This window comes from Mustelus asterias, chromosome 7 (genome assembly GCF_964213995.1).
Source record: "Mustelus asterias chromosome 7, sMusAst1.hap1.1, whole genome shotgun sequence".
Lineage (NCBI taxonomy): Eukaryota > Metazoa > Chordata > Chondrichthyes > Carcharhiniformes > Triakidae > Mustelus > Mustelus asterias.
The window spans coordinates 60,836,361-60,855,267 of record NC_135807.1 but is presented as its reverse complement, the minus strand read 5'-3'; the positions used below and the strand labels follow the sequence as shown (position 1 = coordinate 60,855,267).

At 43.9% G+C, this 18,907-nt stretch overlaps 1 protein-coding gene across 3 annotated transcripts in view; it reads right to left on the bottom strand.

The window, feature by feature from the left end:
• The window catches only part of mapre2 (microtubule-associated protein, RP/EB family, member 2), a 128,526-nt gene that overhangs the window by 95,344 nt on the left and 14,275 nt on the right, over positions 1 to 18,907 (bottom strand). Inside the window, exon 1 of one of the 3 annotated variants that reach the window (XM_078216134.1) lies at positions 1,940 to 2,158. The exons of the other annotated variants lie outside the window; for them this stretch is intronic. Within the exon in view, the coding sequence (XP_078072260.1) occupies positions 1,940 to 2,070 (131 nt within the window). The 5' untranslated portion in view covers positions 2,071 to 2,158. Of the gene's footprint in view, positions 1 to 1,939; positions 2,159 to 18,907 lie in introns of those variants that run through there. 3 annotated transcript variants of the gene reach the window in all.

Genomic DNA, 18,907 nt, shown 5'->3' with positions numbered 1-18,907 from the left:
TCTTTTGGAAACCAAATCCCAGCAAAATTTAATGACTTCAGTAGGGGCAATAAAAATTTAAAAAAAGACTGTGTCCACTCAGCATTCAACAACATTAAGAAAGTTTCATTCTATAATCAAATGTTTTTCAGTTTGTCAAACACAAAACTATTTCTGCACCAATTACTTTTATGGATCACTAATGTTTCTTGGAAAATGATATTTGATTTCTTTATATTAAAAACACAATAGATTTAAGCTTTGGAAGGATTAACCTTCCAAGAATTTTCTATTTAAAATGACCAAATACAATAACCTTGGATAATTTTGAGTTACTTTTTCTAGAGGAAGCATAAATCAAATTATGATGCAAAAAGCTTATTCAACATGCATCTACATTTCCAACAAGTAATACGCAAATATTTAAGGAAATTGAAAGCCAAAAATATAAGCAATATACTTAAAAACTATAACTTTCTGATATTTGTGGAAACTACACACAATTTAGGCTGGACTCCTAGAAAATGATCTGTGGCTATGAAAGTACTATGCAAGTACCAGAAATGAGAAGTTTTCAAAAAACAGCAAAAAAATTGAAGAACATTTTTTGCAAAATTGCATTAATGAAAATTTTTGTCATAATTTCAAGCTCAGTTACAGATTTATTAATGCTCAATTCAACATAACTCATTGGAAAAAATGTGGTGATGGGCAATTTGAGAAGAATAAATATTTGAGTACAGGTTATTTAGCAAAAATAATTTTACACAATTCTGATTCAAATTCCCTCTAACATTTCATAAGCATTGCTAAGCAAAACAATTTCAGAGTCATTGACTGCTGAGATCAAAAGCAGTTAACATTTTTAATCTAGCAATACATTTCAAAACATTGTCCAAAGATTAAAAAGCTAACTGCCTTAAATGCATCAAAAAATTAAGCCAAGATCAATCATTGCAAACAATGAAGGCTCAGGCCTAGTGCATAACTAGAAAAGGGCCAAATGTCTGGTAGCTAATTTGTATTTATGATTAAAGCAAGACAACAACCGAGCAACACATTTTAACAAAATGCATTGAATAAAATGAACACATTCCTCGAGAATACAAATATCAATAGCATATTTTATTAATAGATACGTTTTTCTGAACACTTACAACTACCAGAATCAAAGAGCAAAGTTAAAATTAAAAGCTCCCCTTCACCTCTAGGAGCCTCTAAGTTGATTTTAAAAATCATCACACCAGTTCTGTTTGCCCTGTTTCGCAGCTGTCTTTTTATAAAGAGTAGGCTCAATATCTGTCCAAAGCTAAATCTGGAATGTATTTCACATCTACTGCTCATTTCCCCAGATTACCTCAACGGTTACAGAGGTCCAGCTTCTTTGTACAAACCAGCTACAAGAGGAAATCTCACTGAATGCATGACATGGTGACCTCGACAGCCAGGCATTCCACCAATCAGATCCCAGGATTTTACAAGCTCCATCAATCTGGTTTGCTTAATAATACCACCAACTGCAGCCCAATCCTTAGGAATCCATTTTTTGAAATTCATTGGGGAGTGTTCTGTTCATTTGTTTACTATATTTTAATTTAGACAATCCACTTAGTCTCTCCTTCAGTAACGAAAATGGCATAGTCTCACTTTACAGAAATAATTACTTTATCGTATCCGAAATAACGGCACAGAAGGCAACCAGCAGAATCCGGCAGGGTGGGGGAGGAAGGAAGAAGAGAGAAAAAGCACAAGGGCATTCATTAAAAAAAACGAGGCACTCAGTGCTATTAATGTTTCGATTTTCTGGATAATATTAAGGCATTTTAAATTTGAAAAGACGACAAAGGATGCAAATAGAAAACTAACATATCTAGGTGTATGCCGTTTTATTATGTAATCCATTGCATTTCCTTATTCTGTCTGCTGCAGTCTCCAGCCATAGCTAAACAGTACTGATTACCTGTAAGAACGCTCCCCTCTCACTGTGTGCTTCCGAAAAGGAATAATGGTGCCATTGTCCTGAACGATGTCGTTATTATTCTCACCGTTTGGGGAAAGTGCTTGTGGTGTGGGACCAGGCATTGGAACCATCCCAGGCTACAATTTCTCACTGCGTGCTGAGTAGGCTCTGAGCCCGTTTCTTCACAACAGGGCTCTACTTGACCTCAGTACTGACGTCAAACGTACGAGAAAAAAAAACCTGGAGACGTTGGGCAGTAGCTTGTCATGTGACAGGATTTTACCATAGTAACCAGCTAACTCACCAGCTCTCAATAACCCACACCGGAATTTAGCAGAGCCACGTCAATACATCAAAAGTGAAACAAGAGACAAATACGGACACGTTCCCATCTGTTGTATAATCCCCCATTTCCTAGACTTGCCTCCCTTAAAACTACCCTTGCATTCAGACAACATGATTACAGCCACGTAAAGTTTCTTTTGAGAGGAATCATTCTTTTTCATTTAAAGTTTCGTTATTGTTGTCTTCAATAATAGTGGCTCATTACTATCAAATTATATTCAGACTTTTCATACCCCACTACTTTTTAATAATTGTATTTAATTCCTCTCCAAATAAAAAAGGTTAAGCAATCTTTTGAGTTTTTCAACAGAAATCAACTGCGCCACATATTTATAGAATGACAAGACACGTTTACATTATCAGGAACAATTGTCGTTAGATACTTCAGTTAAAATATCAGAATGCATCATGTGGCAAGGGAAACACACCAGATTTCTCAAAATGGATTAAACTGATAATTGTATAAACATTTTCATTTTATAACTTCCTTCAGAAATCTCATGCAGTAAGTTGTAAATGTAATAACTGTGTAACTTAATCCAACTGTGCAAATATTTAAGAGTAAGTGATGTAACATCCATGCTATGAACAAGATGATTACATCCAATTCTGAAGGAAGCAAAAGTGATTAATTGAGGGATGTGGTAAAAATACAAGCAGGTGGAGTTGGTCAAGAAGGCATGAACTTCTCGGTTGCAGTGATTTTACCTGAGCATAAACATTCTATGTTCACAAACATAAATTTGATGTTTACATTTTTTATATTAAAAGTCTGTGGGCACTTCCTATCCAGAGCATCTGTTATCACACTTGTATCAACTTCCTATATCTATATTTATAATGGAAACCTCCAATGTAAAATGCACAAATATAATTATACCCTTCTTTCCTGTTACAAGTGGTGCCATCATGGTACTTCAAATATTCACTCCCTCCATCACCAACGAACAGTGGCAGCAGTGTTTTTGTTCATTCATGGAATGCAGGCGTCTCTGACATGGCCAGCAGTTATTGCCCATCCCCAGTTGCCCCTGAACTGAGTGGCTTGCTAGGCCATTTCAGAGTCAACCACATTGCTGTGGATCTGGAGTCACATGTAGGCCAGACCAGGTAAGGATGGTAGATTCCTTCCCTAAAGGACATTGTTGAGTCAGATGGGTTTTTACAAAATAATCTTTTATTGAATTCAAATTTCATCCACTGCCATGGTGGGATTTGAACCTTCATCCTCGGAGCATTACCTTGGGTCTCAGGATTTATTAGTCCAATCACAATAACCACTATATCACCGCCTCCTCATTCAAGACGCACTGCAGGAACTTGCCAAGGCTCCTCAGGCAGCACCCTCCAAACCCATGGCAATGACCATCTAGAAGGACAAGGGCAGCAAATACCTGGGAACATTACCACCTGGAGGTTTCCCTCCAAGTCATTCACCAAATTGATTTGGAAATATATCTCAGTTCTATCACTGTTGCTGGGTCAAAATCCTGGAACTCCCTGCCTAACAACACTGGGTGTACTACATGTGAGGGACTGCAGTGTTCAAGAAGGCAGCTCACCACCACCTTCTCAAGAGCAACTAGGGATGGGCAGTAAATGCTGGCCTAGCCAGTGATGCTCATATCCTGTAAATAAATGAAATAAACTTCTCTCTCCCAGCTCCTCAACCTATACTGCAAAGAAATCCCCATGTTCCAACCAGTTCTTTCTCCCACACTGGTGTAAAAGTTACAATTTAATTGTCAGTAGCGGTAAAAATCGAAGTTAATTGTGAGGTGTTGTCAGCACATTCCTAATTTAGGAATTCACTCTTGTTTTTTAAAAAACATCTGAAGTTGCGTTTCTTTCATAAAGAAGGACGTCTGCTAAAGCCTATTTTGGCTAGCCACTTGTGGTAGCCTTTCATCTTGTAAGATGATGGCTTGCGCCATGTCAATCAACTCTGTTATGCATTGCCTGGTGTGTCTTAGGAGCGTTACACTTGCCTGGCTGTCTAGCTGCATTTGAAGCAGAGGACTGACAAGGTGCATGTTTCACTGCCCTTTGTTTTTCCTGGGCCCTCTTCTTGTCCACTTAAGCTTTTATTTTCTGATCGTCTTTTCCAATAATCTTCCAAACAGTCAGTCTCCGGATGTTATGGCTGTCAGTGATTGACTCCTAGTTGTCATGTCAACGTCTGGCTTCTTGTAGGAGTTGCCAAAAAAGATGGCACATTTACACATCAGTCTGCCTTTGGGCTCCACTCCAGATTTTTTGTCTCGCTTTACGCCCATAACTAGGAGTTCAGTTAACGAGTGCCAAGGCCACACGCCAGCGGGCTTGCAGACTGCATGTCTGGGGGCCAAACCGCCAACGGGTTTCTCAGAAGCTTTAGAATGAGCCCACAAGAGATCAGTTACCATGCCATCATGAGGAGGCACAGCTGAGGACTTGACAATGGAAAGGCTTGGCTCTCTTTCTCACATTACTACCAGCCAGCAGTGTAGGCTGAAATGAGAAGCAAACTAGCACACAAAAGAGGCAAACAGTTTAACTTTCTTCACCCATACACTATAAATATTACATAGATCTATTGGACACACATTAGCCATTAGGGGTATATGATGCTACCAATTCAAGATATCCCAATCCAACTTATCCACTGCGACGGAGGGGGTCTCACCATAGCTGCTCAGCATCAATTCCCTGAAAGGTTACAATTAAACCTGCAATCTTTCCACTCATTACTGTTATGAAATAGTGCTTAAGTTTCGCACTATCAGCCACACCCACTCCAGTTTAAGCTGATACAAAATATTTTGCAGTATTAGCAATACAATGGGGGTATAACTTAATGAATGCACTCTGACAGATTCTCCAGTATATAAGGAAACATAACATGCCTTCAAGATATCAATTTCCAAACATATTGCTTTTTCACATATACAGTGAAATAATACATGCTTCAGCTTGCAATATCACATAATTCCTTTCCTATTGTTGGTATAATTGCAGAATAAAATATCTTTGCACCTCCTGACTCACCACAGCCTGTCCACCATCTAGAAGGCACAAGTCAGGAGTTTGCCTTCTGACAATGCTCTCCATTTGCCTGGATGTGGACAGTTCCACCAACAGTCAAGGAACTTCACAGCATCCAAGACAAAGCAGCCTATTTGATTGGCACTCCATCCATCTTAGATATTCACTCACACCACCAGCAGCACACAGTGGCAGTAGTGTGCACTATCTACAAGGTGCACTGCAACATCTTACCAAGACTCCTTCGACAGCACCTTCCAAATGCAAAGGGCATGCACAGCAGACACAAGGAAATACTACCACCCTCAAGCTCCCCTCTAAGCCACACATCATCCTGATTTGGAAATATATCATGGTTTCTTCACGGTCACGAGATCAAAATCCTGGAACTTCCTTCTTAACAACACTGAGTGTACCGACATCACATGGACTGCAGCTCTTCAAGAAGGTAGCTCACCGTCACCTTCTCAAAAGGCAATTAGGGATGGGCAATGGAGGTTCTCATCAAGGATTTATTTTCCAAAAAAAAAAGTTGCAAGCTAACACTTCCAGCAGGGAATGATGAATAACTATTCAAATTTTCCCTCATTAACCCATGATAAAGCCAATTGCACTGTTGCTCCAACAGAGGTGAGCTAACTCAGCAGAGTCAGGCTCTTTCCTTCTCTTCAAAACCTGGCAGGGGTGAAACCCAGATCAAGCAGTAAAAAACCTAGCTACTAACTTGTTAAAGAAATTGGCGTCAAGAAATCAGTTGTGCACTAGAACACGTAAATTCAAATTTTACAAGATTTGCAATTAAAACATGTTCTTCGCTATCAGTAGTGTTTCAAGAAAACGCAAATACTTTTATGCTAAAGAGAACTAAAACACCCTTTCTGTTGCAAACATTCATTTTCAAAGAAACAATTTGTGAAAAGCTGAATTTGTCTCATTTCAATCCTCAGCCACCAGCCACTCCTCAATGACAATCTCCATTAGTTAACTGAACAGATATTGCTAGATCTGTTGATCAATCGTTCATCAATGTCTGTCCTTGATCCTTAATAGGAGATGTATGCCCATATAGCAGTTTCTCCTTACAAGGTGGAATATCTTTTAATGCTCTGAGCCTCTTGGCTCTCTTATCAAACCACTGGAGTCAAGCAACTGCAAAACAATTAGAAAACATGAACACTGCAGTACGGACCTTTAGACATCAGCTCAGGTTTGATGAAGGATCATCTAGACTTGAAACGTTGGCTCTATTCTCTCCACAGATGCTGTCAGACCTGAGATTTTCCAGCATTTTCTGTTTTTGTTTCAGATTCCAGCATCGCAGTATTTTGTTTTTAGCTCAGGTTGCGCTTGCTTGTTCATTTATTCTTTTCCAAATATCTATTGTTTCCTTTAGTATTGTTAGCTTTTAACTCACAATATCTAATAATATTCTTGTTTGGAACCTTCTGTGGCAGTTGCATTTTACACCAGAAACATTTTCCCCCAGAAACTCCGAACAGTCAACAAAAATGGAGCAATGTTCTAGAGGCTAGCTCAGTGAGCTACATATACTGCTCCATGTCAAGACTTGTTGTAATGCAATCAAGAGATATTTTGGGGAGAAAAACATGGGAGAGATTTTTTTCTCCCCCAGTATAAATTCCATTATAAAGAAAATAGCATTCCGTGATCTCATCATAATTTTCACAGTAATTCAGAACATGCTAATAATGATGTTTTAACAGAAAATTAAAATCCTAAAAACTTACCCTGTTACAGGATCAGAAAAACAGTCTTAATGTAGTACTCTAGCTAATTGTAGAAGGCTGGATACAAAACAAGAAATAGAACCAATCACTGTAGCCTTTATTGGTACTGTTGGGACATAGGACAGTTATTTAAATACAAAGGCTCTAACATATTGTCGATGACAACAAGCCTTCTACTGCTTTGACACAAAGACTTACTGTTTAGTACATCCATCCATTCTGCTTGCCATTAGTGCAATAAAATGAATCAGTAAATTGTCACATTCAATGTTATACACATTTGCCTGAAATTGCTACTTCAATTTTATGCCACATATATACAACAACAACGTGCATTTCTGTAGCAGCTTTATCATGACAAGACATTCTAAGGCACTTCACAGGAGCAAATCAAGGCAATGAAAATGACACTGAGCTAAGGAAGGGGAAATTTGTTTGATGACTGTGGTGAACCACTGTAGTATTGTCTGTTTATATGATATGACTGGACACGCCCCTGCTGCCTCAATCCAGGGCTCCGCCCTTCTAAAGGCAACTGCTCTCCGCCCCTTTTGCCTCAGTTCGGATTAGCTATCGGTTCGGGTGTGCTTCAATTCTTTCGTTAATAAAAGCCTGTTATTTCGCAACAAGTCTTTGCATAATCAATGGTGCATCAATTTTATTAATGAAAGTTTTTGGGATGGAGCAACTCTTAAAACCTGATAAATTGGACTTGGACCTCCAGGCTGTTGGGGCCTCAAACTGTTCTGATCACTGGCTGCGCTGCTTCGAGACCTTCATCGCCTCCTCCTCCGCCGTCGTCGTAACCGACATACTACACGTGCTCCATGCCCGCGTCAGCGCTCACGTCTTCACGATAATCCGAGACGCAGAAACTGACCAGGAGGCAATCGATCTCCTAAAGAGCCAGTACAACCAGCAGCTGAATGAGGTCTACGCCAGACATCTGCTGGCCACTCGCAGAGAGCAGCCGGGGAAATCGACTGAACAATTCTTGCGCGAACTGCGTGCACTCGGCAGAGCCTGCAACTGCAAGGCCGCTTCAGCCGCCCAAAACGCCGACGACCTGATCAGAGATGCCTTTGTTGCGGGCATCAGGTCGACCTATATCCAGCAGCATCTGCGGGAACAAGGTGGGCTGGACCTGAAGAAAACTGTGGAGCTTGCCGGCTCGCTGGAGGTGGCTTTCCGGAATCTCGAGGCCTACACCCCTGACCACGAGGGCGCACCGTGGATACCGCGACCGCAGCCATCCCTGTACCCGGGAGGGCCGCAAACCTACGCTATGCCCCGTCCCGATGCCGAACTGACCACTGCGGCAGTCTCCGGAGGCCCGAGGTACTACTTCTGCGGCCTGGAGAAGCACCCATGACGACGCTATCCAGCGAAAGACGCGATCTGCTCCGGCTGCAGTAAGAAGGGCCATTACTTGAATGTCTGCCGGGCAAAATTGGCCTCCAGGCCCAGCAGCACTGTGTGAGATGCGCGGGAGCCGCCATTGGCCGCGTGCGACCCACAGGAGCCACCATCTTGGATGACGTCAGCCGCGTGCGAGTCACGCGGGCCGCCATTTTGGGAACTGTCCACCGCGTGCAGCTCCTCGCCTAATCCGACGGTGGCCTCGGTCGCGTTGGACCAGTCCAGGCCTCATCAACTCGCCTGGTCTATGATGGACATCAAGGTAAACGGCCACACTACTAAATGCTTATTTGACAGTGGGAGTACGAAGAGTTTTATCCACCCTAACATGGTGAATCGCTATGCACTACCAGTACTGCCAATGCAGCAATCAATCGCCATGGCTTCGACGTCCCAGTCGGTGAATGTCCTCGGCTACTGTGTGGCAACTCTGACTGTACGGGGCACGGTGTACGAGAAGTGCAGGCTCCTCGTGCTGCCACAGCTCTGCACTGCCATACTACTGGGGCTAAATTTCTTGTGTCACCTTGGGAGCATCACCATGGTGTATAATGGGCCTTTTCCTCCAATCTCCGTCCGCAATCCGCAGCTATTAGACCAGCCACCGCACACCACCTGTGGTCTCTTGACCCTTAAAGTCGCCCCTCCCTCGCTCTTTGAACACCTCACCCCCGACTGCAAGCCCATTGCCACCAAAAGCAGACGGTACAGCGCTGGAGACAGAGCGTTTATTAAGTCCGAGGTGAGACGCCTCCTGGGGGAGGGGACCATTGATGCCAGTACCAACCCCTGGAGAGCCCAAGTGGTGGTTAAGACTGGGGAGAAACATCGCATGGTTATCGACTACAGTCAGACCATTAACCGATACACGCAGCTGGACGCGTATCCCCTTCCCTGCATCTCTGACATGGTCAATCAGATTGCACAATATCGGGTGTTCTCCACCATTGACTTGAAGTCTGCATACCACCAGCACGAGATGAACCGAATGGTGGACCAGAACGGGCTGCAGGCCACCTTCCCGTACCTGGATAACGTCACCATCTGCGGCCATGATCAGCAGGACCACGACGCCAACCTCCAAAAATTCCTCCACACCGCGGCACTCCTCAACCTGACCTATAATGAGGAGAAGTGCGTATTCGGCACGGGCCGCCTCGCCATCCTTGGTTGTGTTGTGGAGAACGGGGTCATCGGTCCCGATCCCGACCACATGCGTCCCCTCCTGGAACTTCCCCTCCCCACCACCCTCAAAGCACTGAGGAGGCTTCTTCTCGTACTACGCCCAGTGGGTCCCCAATTATGCGGACAAAGCCTGTCCGCTCATCAAATCCACATCTTTTTCCCTAGCGGCGGAGGCTCGGCTGGCCTTTGACCGCATCAAAGCGGATATCGCGAAGGCCACGATGCACGCTGTAGATGAATCCACCCCATTCCAGGTGGAGAGCGATGCATCTGACTTTGCCCTCGCCGCCACTCTTAACCAGACGGGCAGACCCGTGGCCGCCTTCTCACGCACCCTCCAGGGCCCTGAAATTTGACACTCCTCTGTCGAAAAAGAGGCACAAGCCATCGTGGAGGCTGTGCGGCACTGGCGTCACTACTTAGCTGACAAACGGTTCACCCAGCTCACGGACCAACGGTCCGTTGCCTTTATGTTCAGTAACGCGCAGCGGGGCAAAATCAAGAATGATAAGATTTTGAGGTGGAGGATCGAGCTCTCCACCTACAATTACGACATTTTATACCGGCCTGGGAAGCTCAATGAGCCCCCGAAGGCCCTGTCCCAGGGGACCTGTGCCAGTGCAAACCTAGACCGGTTACAGACTCTCCACGACGACCCCTGCCACCCGGAGGTGACCAGGTTCTTCCACTTCATCAAGGCCCGGAACCTGCCCTATTCCATCGAGGAAGTCAGGTCTGTAACCAGGCACTGCCAAGTCTGCGCGGAGTGCAAGCCGCACTTCTATTGGCCAGACAGAGCGCACCTCATCAAAGCCACCTGCCCTTTCGAACGCCTAAGCGTTGACTTCAAATGCCCCCTCCCCTCTTCTGACCGCAACATATACTTCCTCAACGTCATCGATGAGTATTCGCGGTTCCCCTTCACTATCCCCTGCCCGGATATGATCTCGGCCACGGTCGTCAGGGCCTTGCACAGCCTCTTCATCGTTTGGTTTCCCCAGCTATATTCATAGCGAGTGGGGTTCCTCTTTTATGAGTGACGAGCTGCGCCAGTACCTGCTCTCCAAAGGCATAGCCTCGAGTAGGACCATCAGCTACAACCCCAGGGGGAACGGACAGGTGGAGAGGGAGAATGCGACAGTCTGGAAGGCCGTTATATTAGCTCTCCGGTCTAAGGGTCTTCCAGTCTCCCGCTGGCAAGAGGTCCTCCCTGATGCGCTACACTCAATTAGGTCACTACTGTGCATGGCTACCAACGCCACCCCTCATGAACGAATGTTTGTTTTGCCCAGGAAGTCCTCCTCGGGGACCTCACTACTGTCGTGGCTGACATCCCCAGGCCCTGTCCTGCTCCGGAAGCACGTGCGGACCCATAAATCGGACCCCCTTGTCGAAATGGTCCAACTCCTCCATGCCAACCCCCAATACGCCTATGTGGCGTATCACGACGGGCGGGAGGACACGGTCTCCATTCGCGACCTGGCACCCGCAGGTACTACGTCCCACAGCCCCTCACCCCCAGCTCCCAATGTTGCCCATGATGCGCCAGGGGCACAGCACGCTTATCTCGCCCCCGTGTACGGCACGCCCGAGTCCCAGGAGCAGCCTCCACACACCCGGCAGTCTGAAGGCGCTACGGACGGCTTCACCGATTATGGACTGGCATCTGACTCATCACCGCGGCCTCCTGTACCGGCACCATGGCCGACACTGCGGCGGTCACAGCGGCAGATCAAGCCCCCGGAGAGACTGAACTTGTAACTCTGACTGTCGTCCCACCACCTCGCTCCCGCCGAACCTTTTTTTTTAAAACAGTGGGTGAATGTGGTGAACCACTGTAGTATTGTCTGTTTATGTGATATGCCTGGACATGCCCCTGCTGCCTCAATCCGGGGCTCCACCCTTCTCTGGGTACAAAGGCGACTGCTCTCCGCCCCTTTTGCCTCAGTTCGGATTAGCTATCGGTTCGGGTGTGCTCCAATTCTTTTGTTAATAAAAGCCTGCTATTTCGCAACAACGAGTCTTTGCATAATCAATGGTGCATCAATGACCAAAAAAATCTGATTAAAGAGATAGGTTTTAAAGCAACATCTTAAAGAAACAGAGAGAGGAGCAAAGTGGAAAATCAGAAGTTTGAAGGCAAGAATTCTATAACTGAGGCTCTATATAACCAAATGTGTGGATGCCGATGGTAGAGTGTAGGAAGTTGGGAATGCACACAAGACCAGTGTAGTATAAGGGATGTATCATATTATGATAAGTGATGCAATGTCACATGATTGTCCTCTCTCTTATTGGACCTCATGGTAAAATGTAGACACAGTAAGAGGTGTTCCAATAAAGCTGATGTTTTCCTTGGCTCAGCAGACTAACTATTCTTCATTCGCATAAAAGATCAAGAATATTATATGGTGCCAGTGAATGGAAAAAAATATACGGTAAAGTCTCCGCCATTACAGAAAAATTTTGAGTAGGTCACAGGTCGCAACCAAGCAGAGGTGATGTATTTTGGGAGGTCTAATCAGGGTAGGATATACACAATGAACGGTAGGTCCCCAGGGAGTATTGAGGAAGAATAGGGACCTTGGTGTACAAGTCCACAGATGCCTGAAGATGGCAGCACAGGTAGATAGGGTGGTGAAGAAAGCAAAAGGAATGCTTATCTTCATTACCCAAGGCATAGAATAAAAGAGCAGGGAGGTCTTGTTGCAACTTTAAAAAACATTGGTTAGGCCACAGATGGAATTGTGTGCGCAGTTCTGGTCACCACACTATCAGAAGGACATGATTGCACTAGAGAAGGTGCAGAGAAGATTCACCAGGTTATTGCCTGAGATGGAAAGTTTCAGCTTTGAGGAGAGACTGGATAGGCTAGATTTGTTTTCCTTGGAGCAGAGGAGACTGAGGGAGAATCTGATGGAAGTATACAAAATAATTTGGCAACATACATGTGATAGATCATAAGAATCCTTTCCCCACGGCAGAGGTGTCTAAGACCAGAGGGCATAGGTTTAAGGTGAGTAGTAAGTGGATCAGTGGGGATCTGAGGAAAAACATTTTCATCCAGAAGTTAGTGGAAATATGGAACACACTGCCCAAGAGGGTGGTGGAGGCAGGTTCTCTCGCAACAGTTAAGAAGCATCTGGAGGAGCACTTAAATCGCCATGACATAGTCTGCCATGTTCCAAGTGTTGGTAAATGGGATTAGTATATTTGATAGTCAGCATAGATATGGTGGGCTAAAGAGTCTGCTTCTTTGCTGTATGACTCTAAATATGGCTTAATTCATGCCAAAGCTTTGTCAGGCATTATACTGCATCAGGCATCACTGCAAAGGTGAGCAGTATGCTTTTATACACAATGAGTCGCTGCGGAAATGGTAACTCATCAGGCAAGGGATCAAACAAAAAAGCTAAGTACAATAAAGTAATAAAAGCACTTGATGTCTACTCCAATCTGCGAAAGGGTACCATTGTCAAATGGGCTAAATTTAACAAGTGTATCCAAAGACAAAGAAAAAAGTATTGATACATTTAGCAACGATCTGTATAGACTTGCAGAGAACTGTGAATATGGCAGCTTAAAGTTGAGCTGATCAGGGACAGAATAGTTGTTGGAGCTTGGATGAAGAACTATCTGGCCACTTACAGTCAAGGGATCATCTAACCTTAATAAAGGCAATTCAACTGAGCAGACAAGCTGAGGTTAGGGAGCAACAACAACAAAAAAATCAGAGATTCGGGGTGACAGGAAGAACCATATCCAACAAATACGTGACTCAACGGGGAAAGTTAAAAGCAGAAAGGTGGCTGTATAAAAGCAGTGGAGGCAGGAAGTGTGTCCATCAACTGCCCCAGAATTGATATGGCGGGAAAACACAGGTGCAGAAACTATCTTGCAAAGAAGCCAAATGCCATTTTTGCAGAAAGAAGAATCACTTTCAGGCAAGAAACCTGCACAGAGTAAGCAAAGAGAAAAGCCTTAAAAGGTGACAAGATCCATGAAATAGAATATATCAATGATATTGAGATGCCTTTCCTTGGAGAGATCCAGGAACCAAATAGAAGCTAAAGGAGTGCGAATGGAGTATTGGAGGGAAACGAGATTCGCTTCAAGTTAGAAAGGGTGCAGCAGTTTAGGATCTTTCTGATGCTGAATCAAGGTTGGAGAAAAGTTCCCTTCAGCCATCTTGCATGAAACTACATGGGCTTGGAAGTATAGAATTCAAGGTCATAGGACAATTGAATGCAACCCTTCAATATGGACAATAAGAAGTCTCACAACACCAGGTTAAAGTCCAACAGGTTTATTTGGTAGCACAAACTTTTGGAGCGCTGCTCCTTCATCAGACATCTTCAAGATGGAGTGAGAAAAATCACAAACCTTTTATGTGATCCTGAACCAAACTTGTTCATCCTTAAGCAGGAAAACCTATACAAATTTGTATCTGATTTACAGAGTAGAAGATGTGGAAAGCCAAGAAGAGCAGCCTAAAAACTACAGACAGAAGTGTCTGTTTATATCGAGAAATATTTGACATCCACTTTTGCCAAAGATAAAGGAGGAAATTGACCATGTTGAAACTGTGACAGAACCAACATGGTATTCATGGATGATCCCTGTGCGAAAACCCAATGGATCAATCAGAATTTGTGTTAATCATACTGAGCTGAACAAAGAAGTTGAATGCGAAGTTCATCCTTCATCATCTGTGGATGAGAGCTCAGCAAAATTGGGAAAGAGCTCAGTCTTTACAAAGCTAGCTACAAAAAGAGTGTTTTTTGGCAACTACCCCTTGAAGAAGAATTTAAGTTGCTTACAATCTTCATTACATTGTTAGGGAGGTTTTGTTTCAACAGATTAGCCTTGGCATTACAGCAGTGCCAGAAATGTCCCAGAGGACAATGTCAAGTATCCTAGAAGGACAGGATGGAATTGTATTTCACTTAGGTGATGTCTTGATCCATGGATCCATTCAAAGAGAAGGTGAGACAGTATGAGCTGTGCTCCAATGCGAGTTCTCACAGGCAACTGTCAAGTTTCTTGGGCATATTGTGGATGTATCCGGTGTCAGATTTGATGTACAGGTGACGAGAGTAATCAAGGAGTTTCCAGCTCCTCGCAACGTGACTGAACTCGAGATTCAAGGATATGGTAAACCATGTTGGCAAGTTCATGCCCAACCTAGCTGTTGTTATTGAGCCACTATGTCAGCTGTAACCAAAGGCAATACATGGGAGGAAGCACAACAGGAGGTTCTTCAAGAAAATCAGATATGCTGTTATCAGCTGATATTTTAGTTCACTATGGTCCAGATCTAACTACAATCATTGCTTCAGATGCACCTTCTAAAGCAGGGGCTCTCAACTGGTCTGGCGCAAAATACAATTCCAAATAATTAAAAATGAATGTAAGTAAACTAAATCTAACCTTAGTCTTCATCTTCGCGGTCGGCGTCTCAAAGTTGCAATGAACATTGGGCCTCCCACGCATGCACCAGCAGGGAAATGTGGCACATGTGATTTGGATTTTTTTATATTGGTCAGCTGCATGTGTATGGGAGGCCATTTCCCTCCTCGCGCATGCATGATTCAGATTACAGGCAGAAAACAGTCCGAACCACCATGTGCAGCCCTTTCCCAATCGGCATTTGTACAGGTGATGCAAGGTTCCTTGAGTGTTGTAGAGATGTCAACCATGAAGCTAAAGATGAAGTCCCCATGTGCCTGTGCAAAAACACAAAAAAGGCACGAAAAGGAGAAGCGAAGCAGGAAGAGGTCGCAAAAAACAGGAGAGAAGACAGGGCAAAGTAAAAAAAAGTTCCCAGTAAGTGAAGCAGAGATAAGAAACAGGGACCAATGAAGCGAATGAGAAACAGGCTCTAGTTAGAGAAAAGGTGATGAGGAACAGACTTTAAGTGAGGTGGACGCAGAATAAGCCCTAGCAGTCAAAGAGACGCCAAAAGAAGCCTTAAAGGCAACTGAAGGTTGGTAAACCTATGCTGCAGCGTGTTGGAGTACGGATACACCTTTGTAGGAGTAGTTTTTGGCTTGGCACAGCCAACAAGCTGAAACTGTGCTTGTAAGTTGATGTTTCAGGGTACTTATTATGTAGTGTGATGTGTTTGACGACAGTTTTCCATAGATAAGTTCTTGGAGAAGTGAAAAATTCCACTCTGATTCAGGTATGGCTCAAAGAATAGTACCCCAGGAGAATAAAGCGAGGTTTGTAAACAGAAGTACAGCAACTGCTACTTGGCCTTTGGATTTTCGTGGACTGGTGATGCCCCTCACCATGACCCAGAAGATCCAATTGCAGGGAGAAGCTCTCAAATGCTGTAATGGTACCGAGAAAGTTGAAACGCCATTTCAATGCAAAACATTCAATCTCCAACAAGTTTACACAATACTTAAAGTGCCTGAGAGAACAAAACATAAAGCAAAATCAATGCATGATGGAGTGTGCGCGGGTTTCAGATAATGTATAGGAAGCGAGTTACCAGGTGGCTGACCCTGTAGCGAAACTCAAAAAGCTGCATACCATTGTCGAAACTCCAAATCTGCCAGCATGCAAAAGTATTGCGAGAGTAATGTTGGGTGTTGATGCTATCAAGGAAATGAACAAAGTTCCTCTTTCTAATACAATCAAATGGCATATTGACAAAATGTCAGTTGTCAAATAGGTACTTCAGGAGAAATTTGAAATGAGTGGAAAATTTGCCCTGCAGATTGGTGGATCTGCACATATTAGTGGATCCTGCCAGCTCTTAGCCAATGTCAGGTATGTGTTTTGGGATTCTAGCAAAGAAAATTTCTTGTTCTGCAAATAACTGCCTGGTCATGCAACCAATGAGGAAATCTTTCGCATCACCAGCACTTAGCTGGAGGAAAACAATCTTAACTGGACCACGTGCAAAAGCATCTGCACTAATGGACAGGAAAATTCAAAGGATTTGTGAGTAAGGTGAAAGGACAGACCATGATATCCAGGTCAGCCACTGTATCCTGCACTGTGAAGTCCTTGTTGCCAAAGCATGTCATCTAAGTTAACATAGTGTTAGATCAAATAGTGAAGATTGCGTATATGAAGTCAAGTACGTCCTTTGAAATCGTACTTGTTTACTATTGTGTGAAGAGATGGGAGCCGAGTACCAGGGTTTACTCACACACACAAGTGTGATGGCTGTCTTGGGGAAAGGTTTCTGGAAGGATTAAAAATGACAAGTTTAAAAGCTGCAAGATGAACCTCAGTCACACAGGGAAAGCTATGTGCAAATGACAGGTTTTGGTTAAAGTAAGCCCAGATAAGGCTCAAGAACTCGCTAATCAAATGATGTGAAGCTGCAGTCCATGTCTGCCCATTAGAATCACAGAATCCCTACAGTATAGAAGGAGGTCATTCGGCCCATCGAGTCTGCACCGACCACAATCCCACCCAGGCACTATTCCCGTAACCCCACACATTTACCCTGCTAGGAACAAGGAATAATGGAAAGAAAGGTTGAGATACCATTGATCAGAGATACGGCAATCATTTCTTGACAATATAACATACACAAGTTTTAATTGGACATTATGCCCTTATGCATGCATGATGTAAACATAACTATGATTGGATAGAGATAACTCCTATTCTGTTATTGGCATATGCTAAATCCTTGTAATCAAAGTTGAGACTTTAATTGCCTATGTATTTCTGAGCTTTTCACTCCGAATGGACATTCAGGGTCTTGTAGCTAGCTGCAGAAGTTCATCTTGAAACTACTCCATTACTTTGTCTGGCTCCTTAAGGGGAACAATAGTTTTAATTACAACAAGAAAACAATCATAACAGCCCCTAACAGTCCTCTCTCATTTATGAGCACTGTAATGTGCCAAATGAGGTTTCCACTCTGCATGAATTGATGCACAAAGATTTCATACGTGATGATTCTTGGGTGTGCTCAGCTTGCACCTCTTACAGATATATTCAGCCATCTGAATGAGTTGAATGTTAAAATGCAGGGGATATACGAGAAAGGGGATTTTCACAGGCACTTAATTGCAATGTTAATATAAGCCTACCTGTGACTAATAAATAATCTTTAACATTCTGACTGCAAGAGATAAACTCCAAGGCTTCAGATCAGGACTGGTCCTTGGCAGAAAAAAGTGGCAAGTGCATCGAATTGAGATGTTCAAGCTAGCACCAAAAATCTTACAGGCAAAACCATACTCAACCTAAACTCTACATATCTGAAAACACGACAAGAGAAGTTCAAACAGTCCCCAACTTGCACACTTCAAAAACTTGAACTCATGCCAAGTAGAATACTTGTTTTGGGAGTCTGGTGTCGGGCATGTGGACATGTACCTTGCCCAGTGGAGCTCATTCAGCATGGTCAATGGTTCAACGTTGGCATGTGCAAGAACATGGACATTGGTGCACCTATCCTGTCAATGGATTTGCAGGGTCTTACAGAGGGAGTGCTGGTGGTCCTTCTCCAGGATTGCTGTACATAGTCTTATAGGAGGGCTGGTATCACTGCTGGTTTGTAGACCATGAGGGCTAGGTTGGATATCTTCCCTTGTTGACGGTAGGCTCTCAAGGTATGGAAAGTGATCCACGTTGTCCAATGCTTAGTTATGGATTTTGATAACCACAGTGCTGTGGCAAGGAGCAGGTTGGTAGTGGAGCTTTGTCTTATAGATGTTTAGTGCAAAGACTGTGCTCTCAAATGCTTGCGTGAAGGTGTTGCTGGTGGCTTAGAGTTCAGCCTCCCAAGTGTGAGCAGATGCAAGTATAAATAAGTTCAATGGCAGACAATGGGACAACCTTGGATCTGGCCTGCAGGTGGAACAAGTTGAACAGATTCTCATTTGTTCTGTACGAGGAGTTGCTGAGAGCAAGATGGAGCATTACAGCAAGCAAGATCGAGAAGAGCGTTGGTGCAATGACACAGCCTTGCTTGACCCAAGTCTGAACGTGAACTGGGTCGGTGGTCAGGATCATAGCTTGCATATCATCATGGAGCAGGTGAAGGATGACGACAAAATTTTAGGGGCAGCCAAAATAGAGGAGGATGCTCCATAATCCCTTGTGGTTGAGAAGGCCTTTCTGAGATCAAAGAAAGCCATGTACAGGGGTTGCCGCTGTTCCCTGCCTCTCTTGCAGTTACTGAGCAGTGAAGATCACGTCTGCTGTGCCCCATAGTTGGTGCAATCCACATTCTGACTCTGAGAGGAGCTCTTTAGCCACAAGGAGAAGG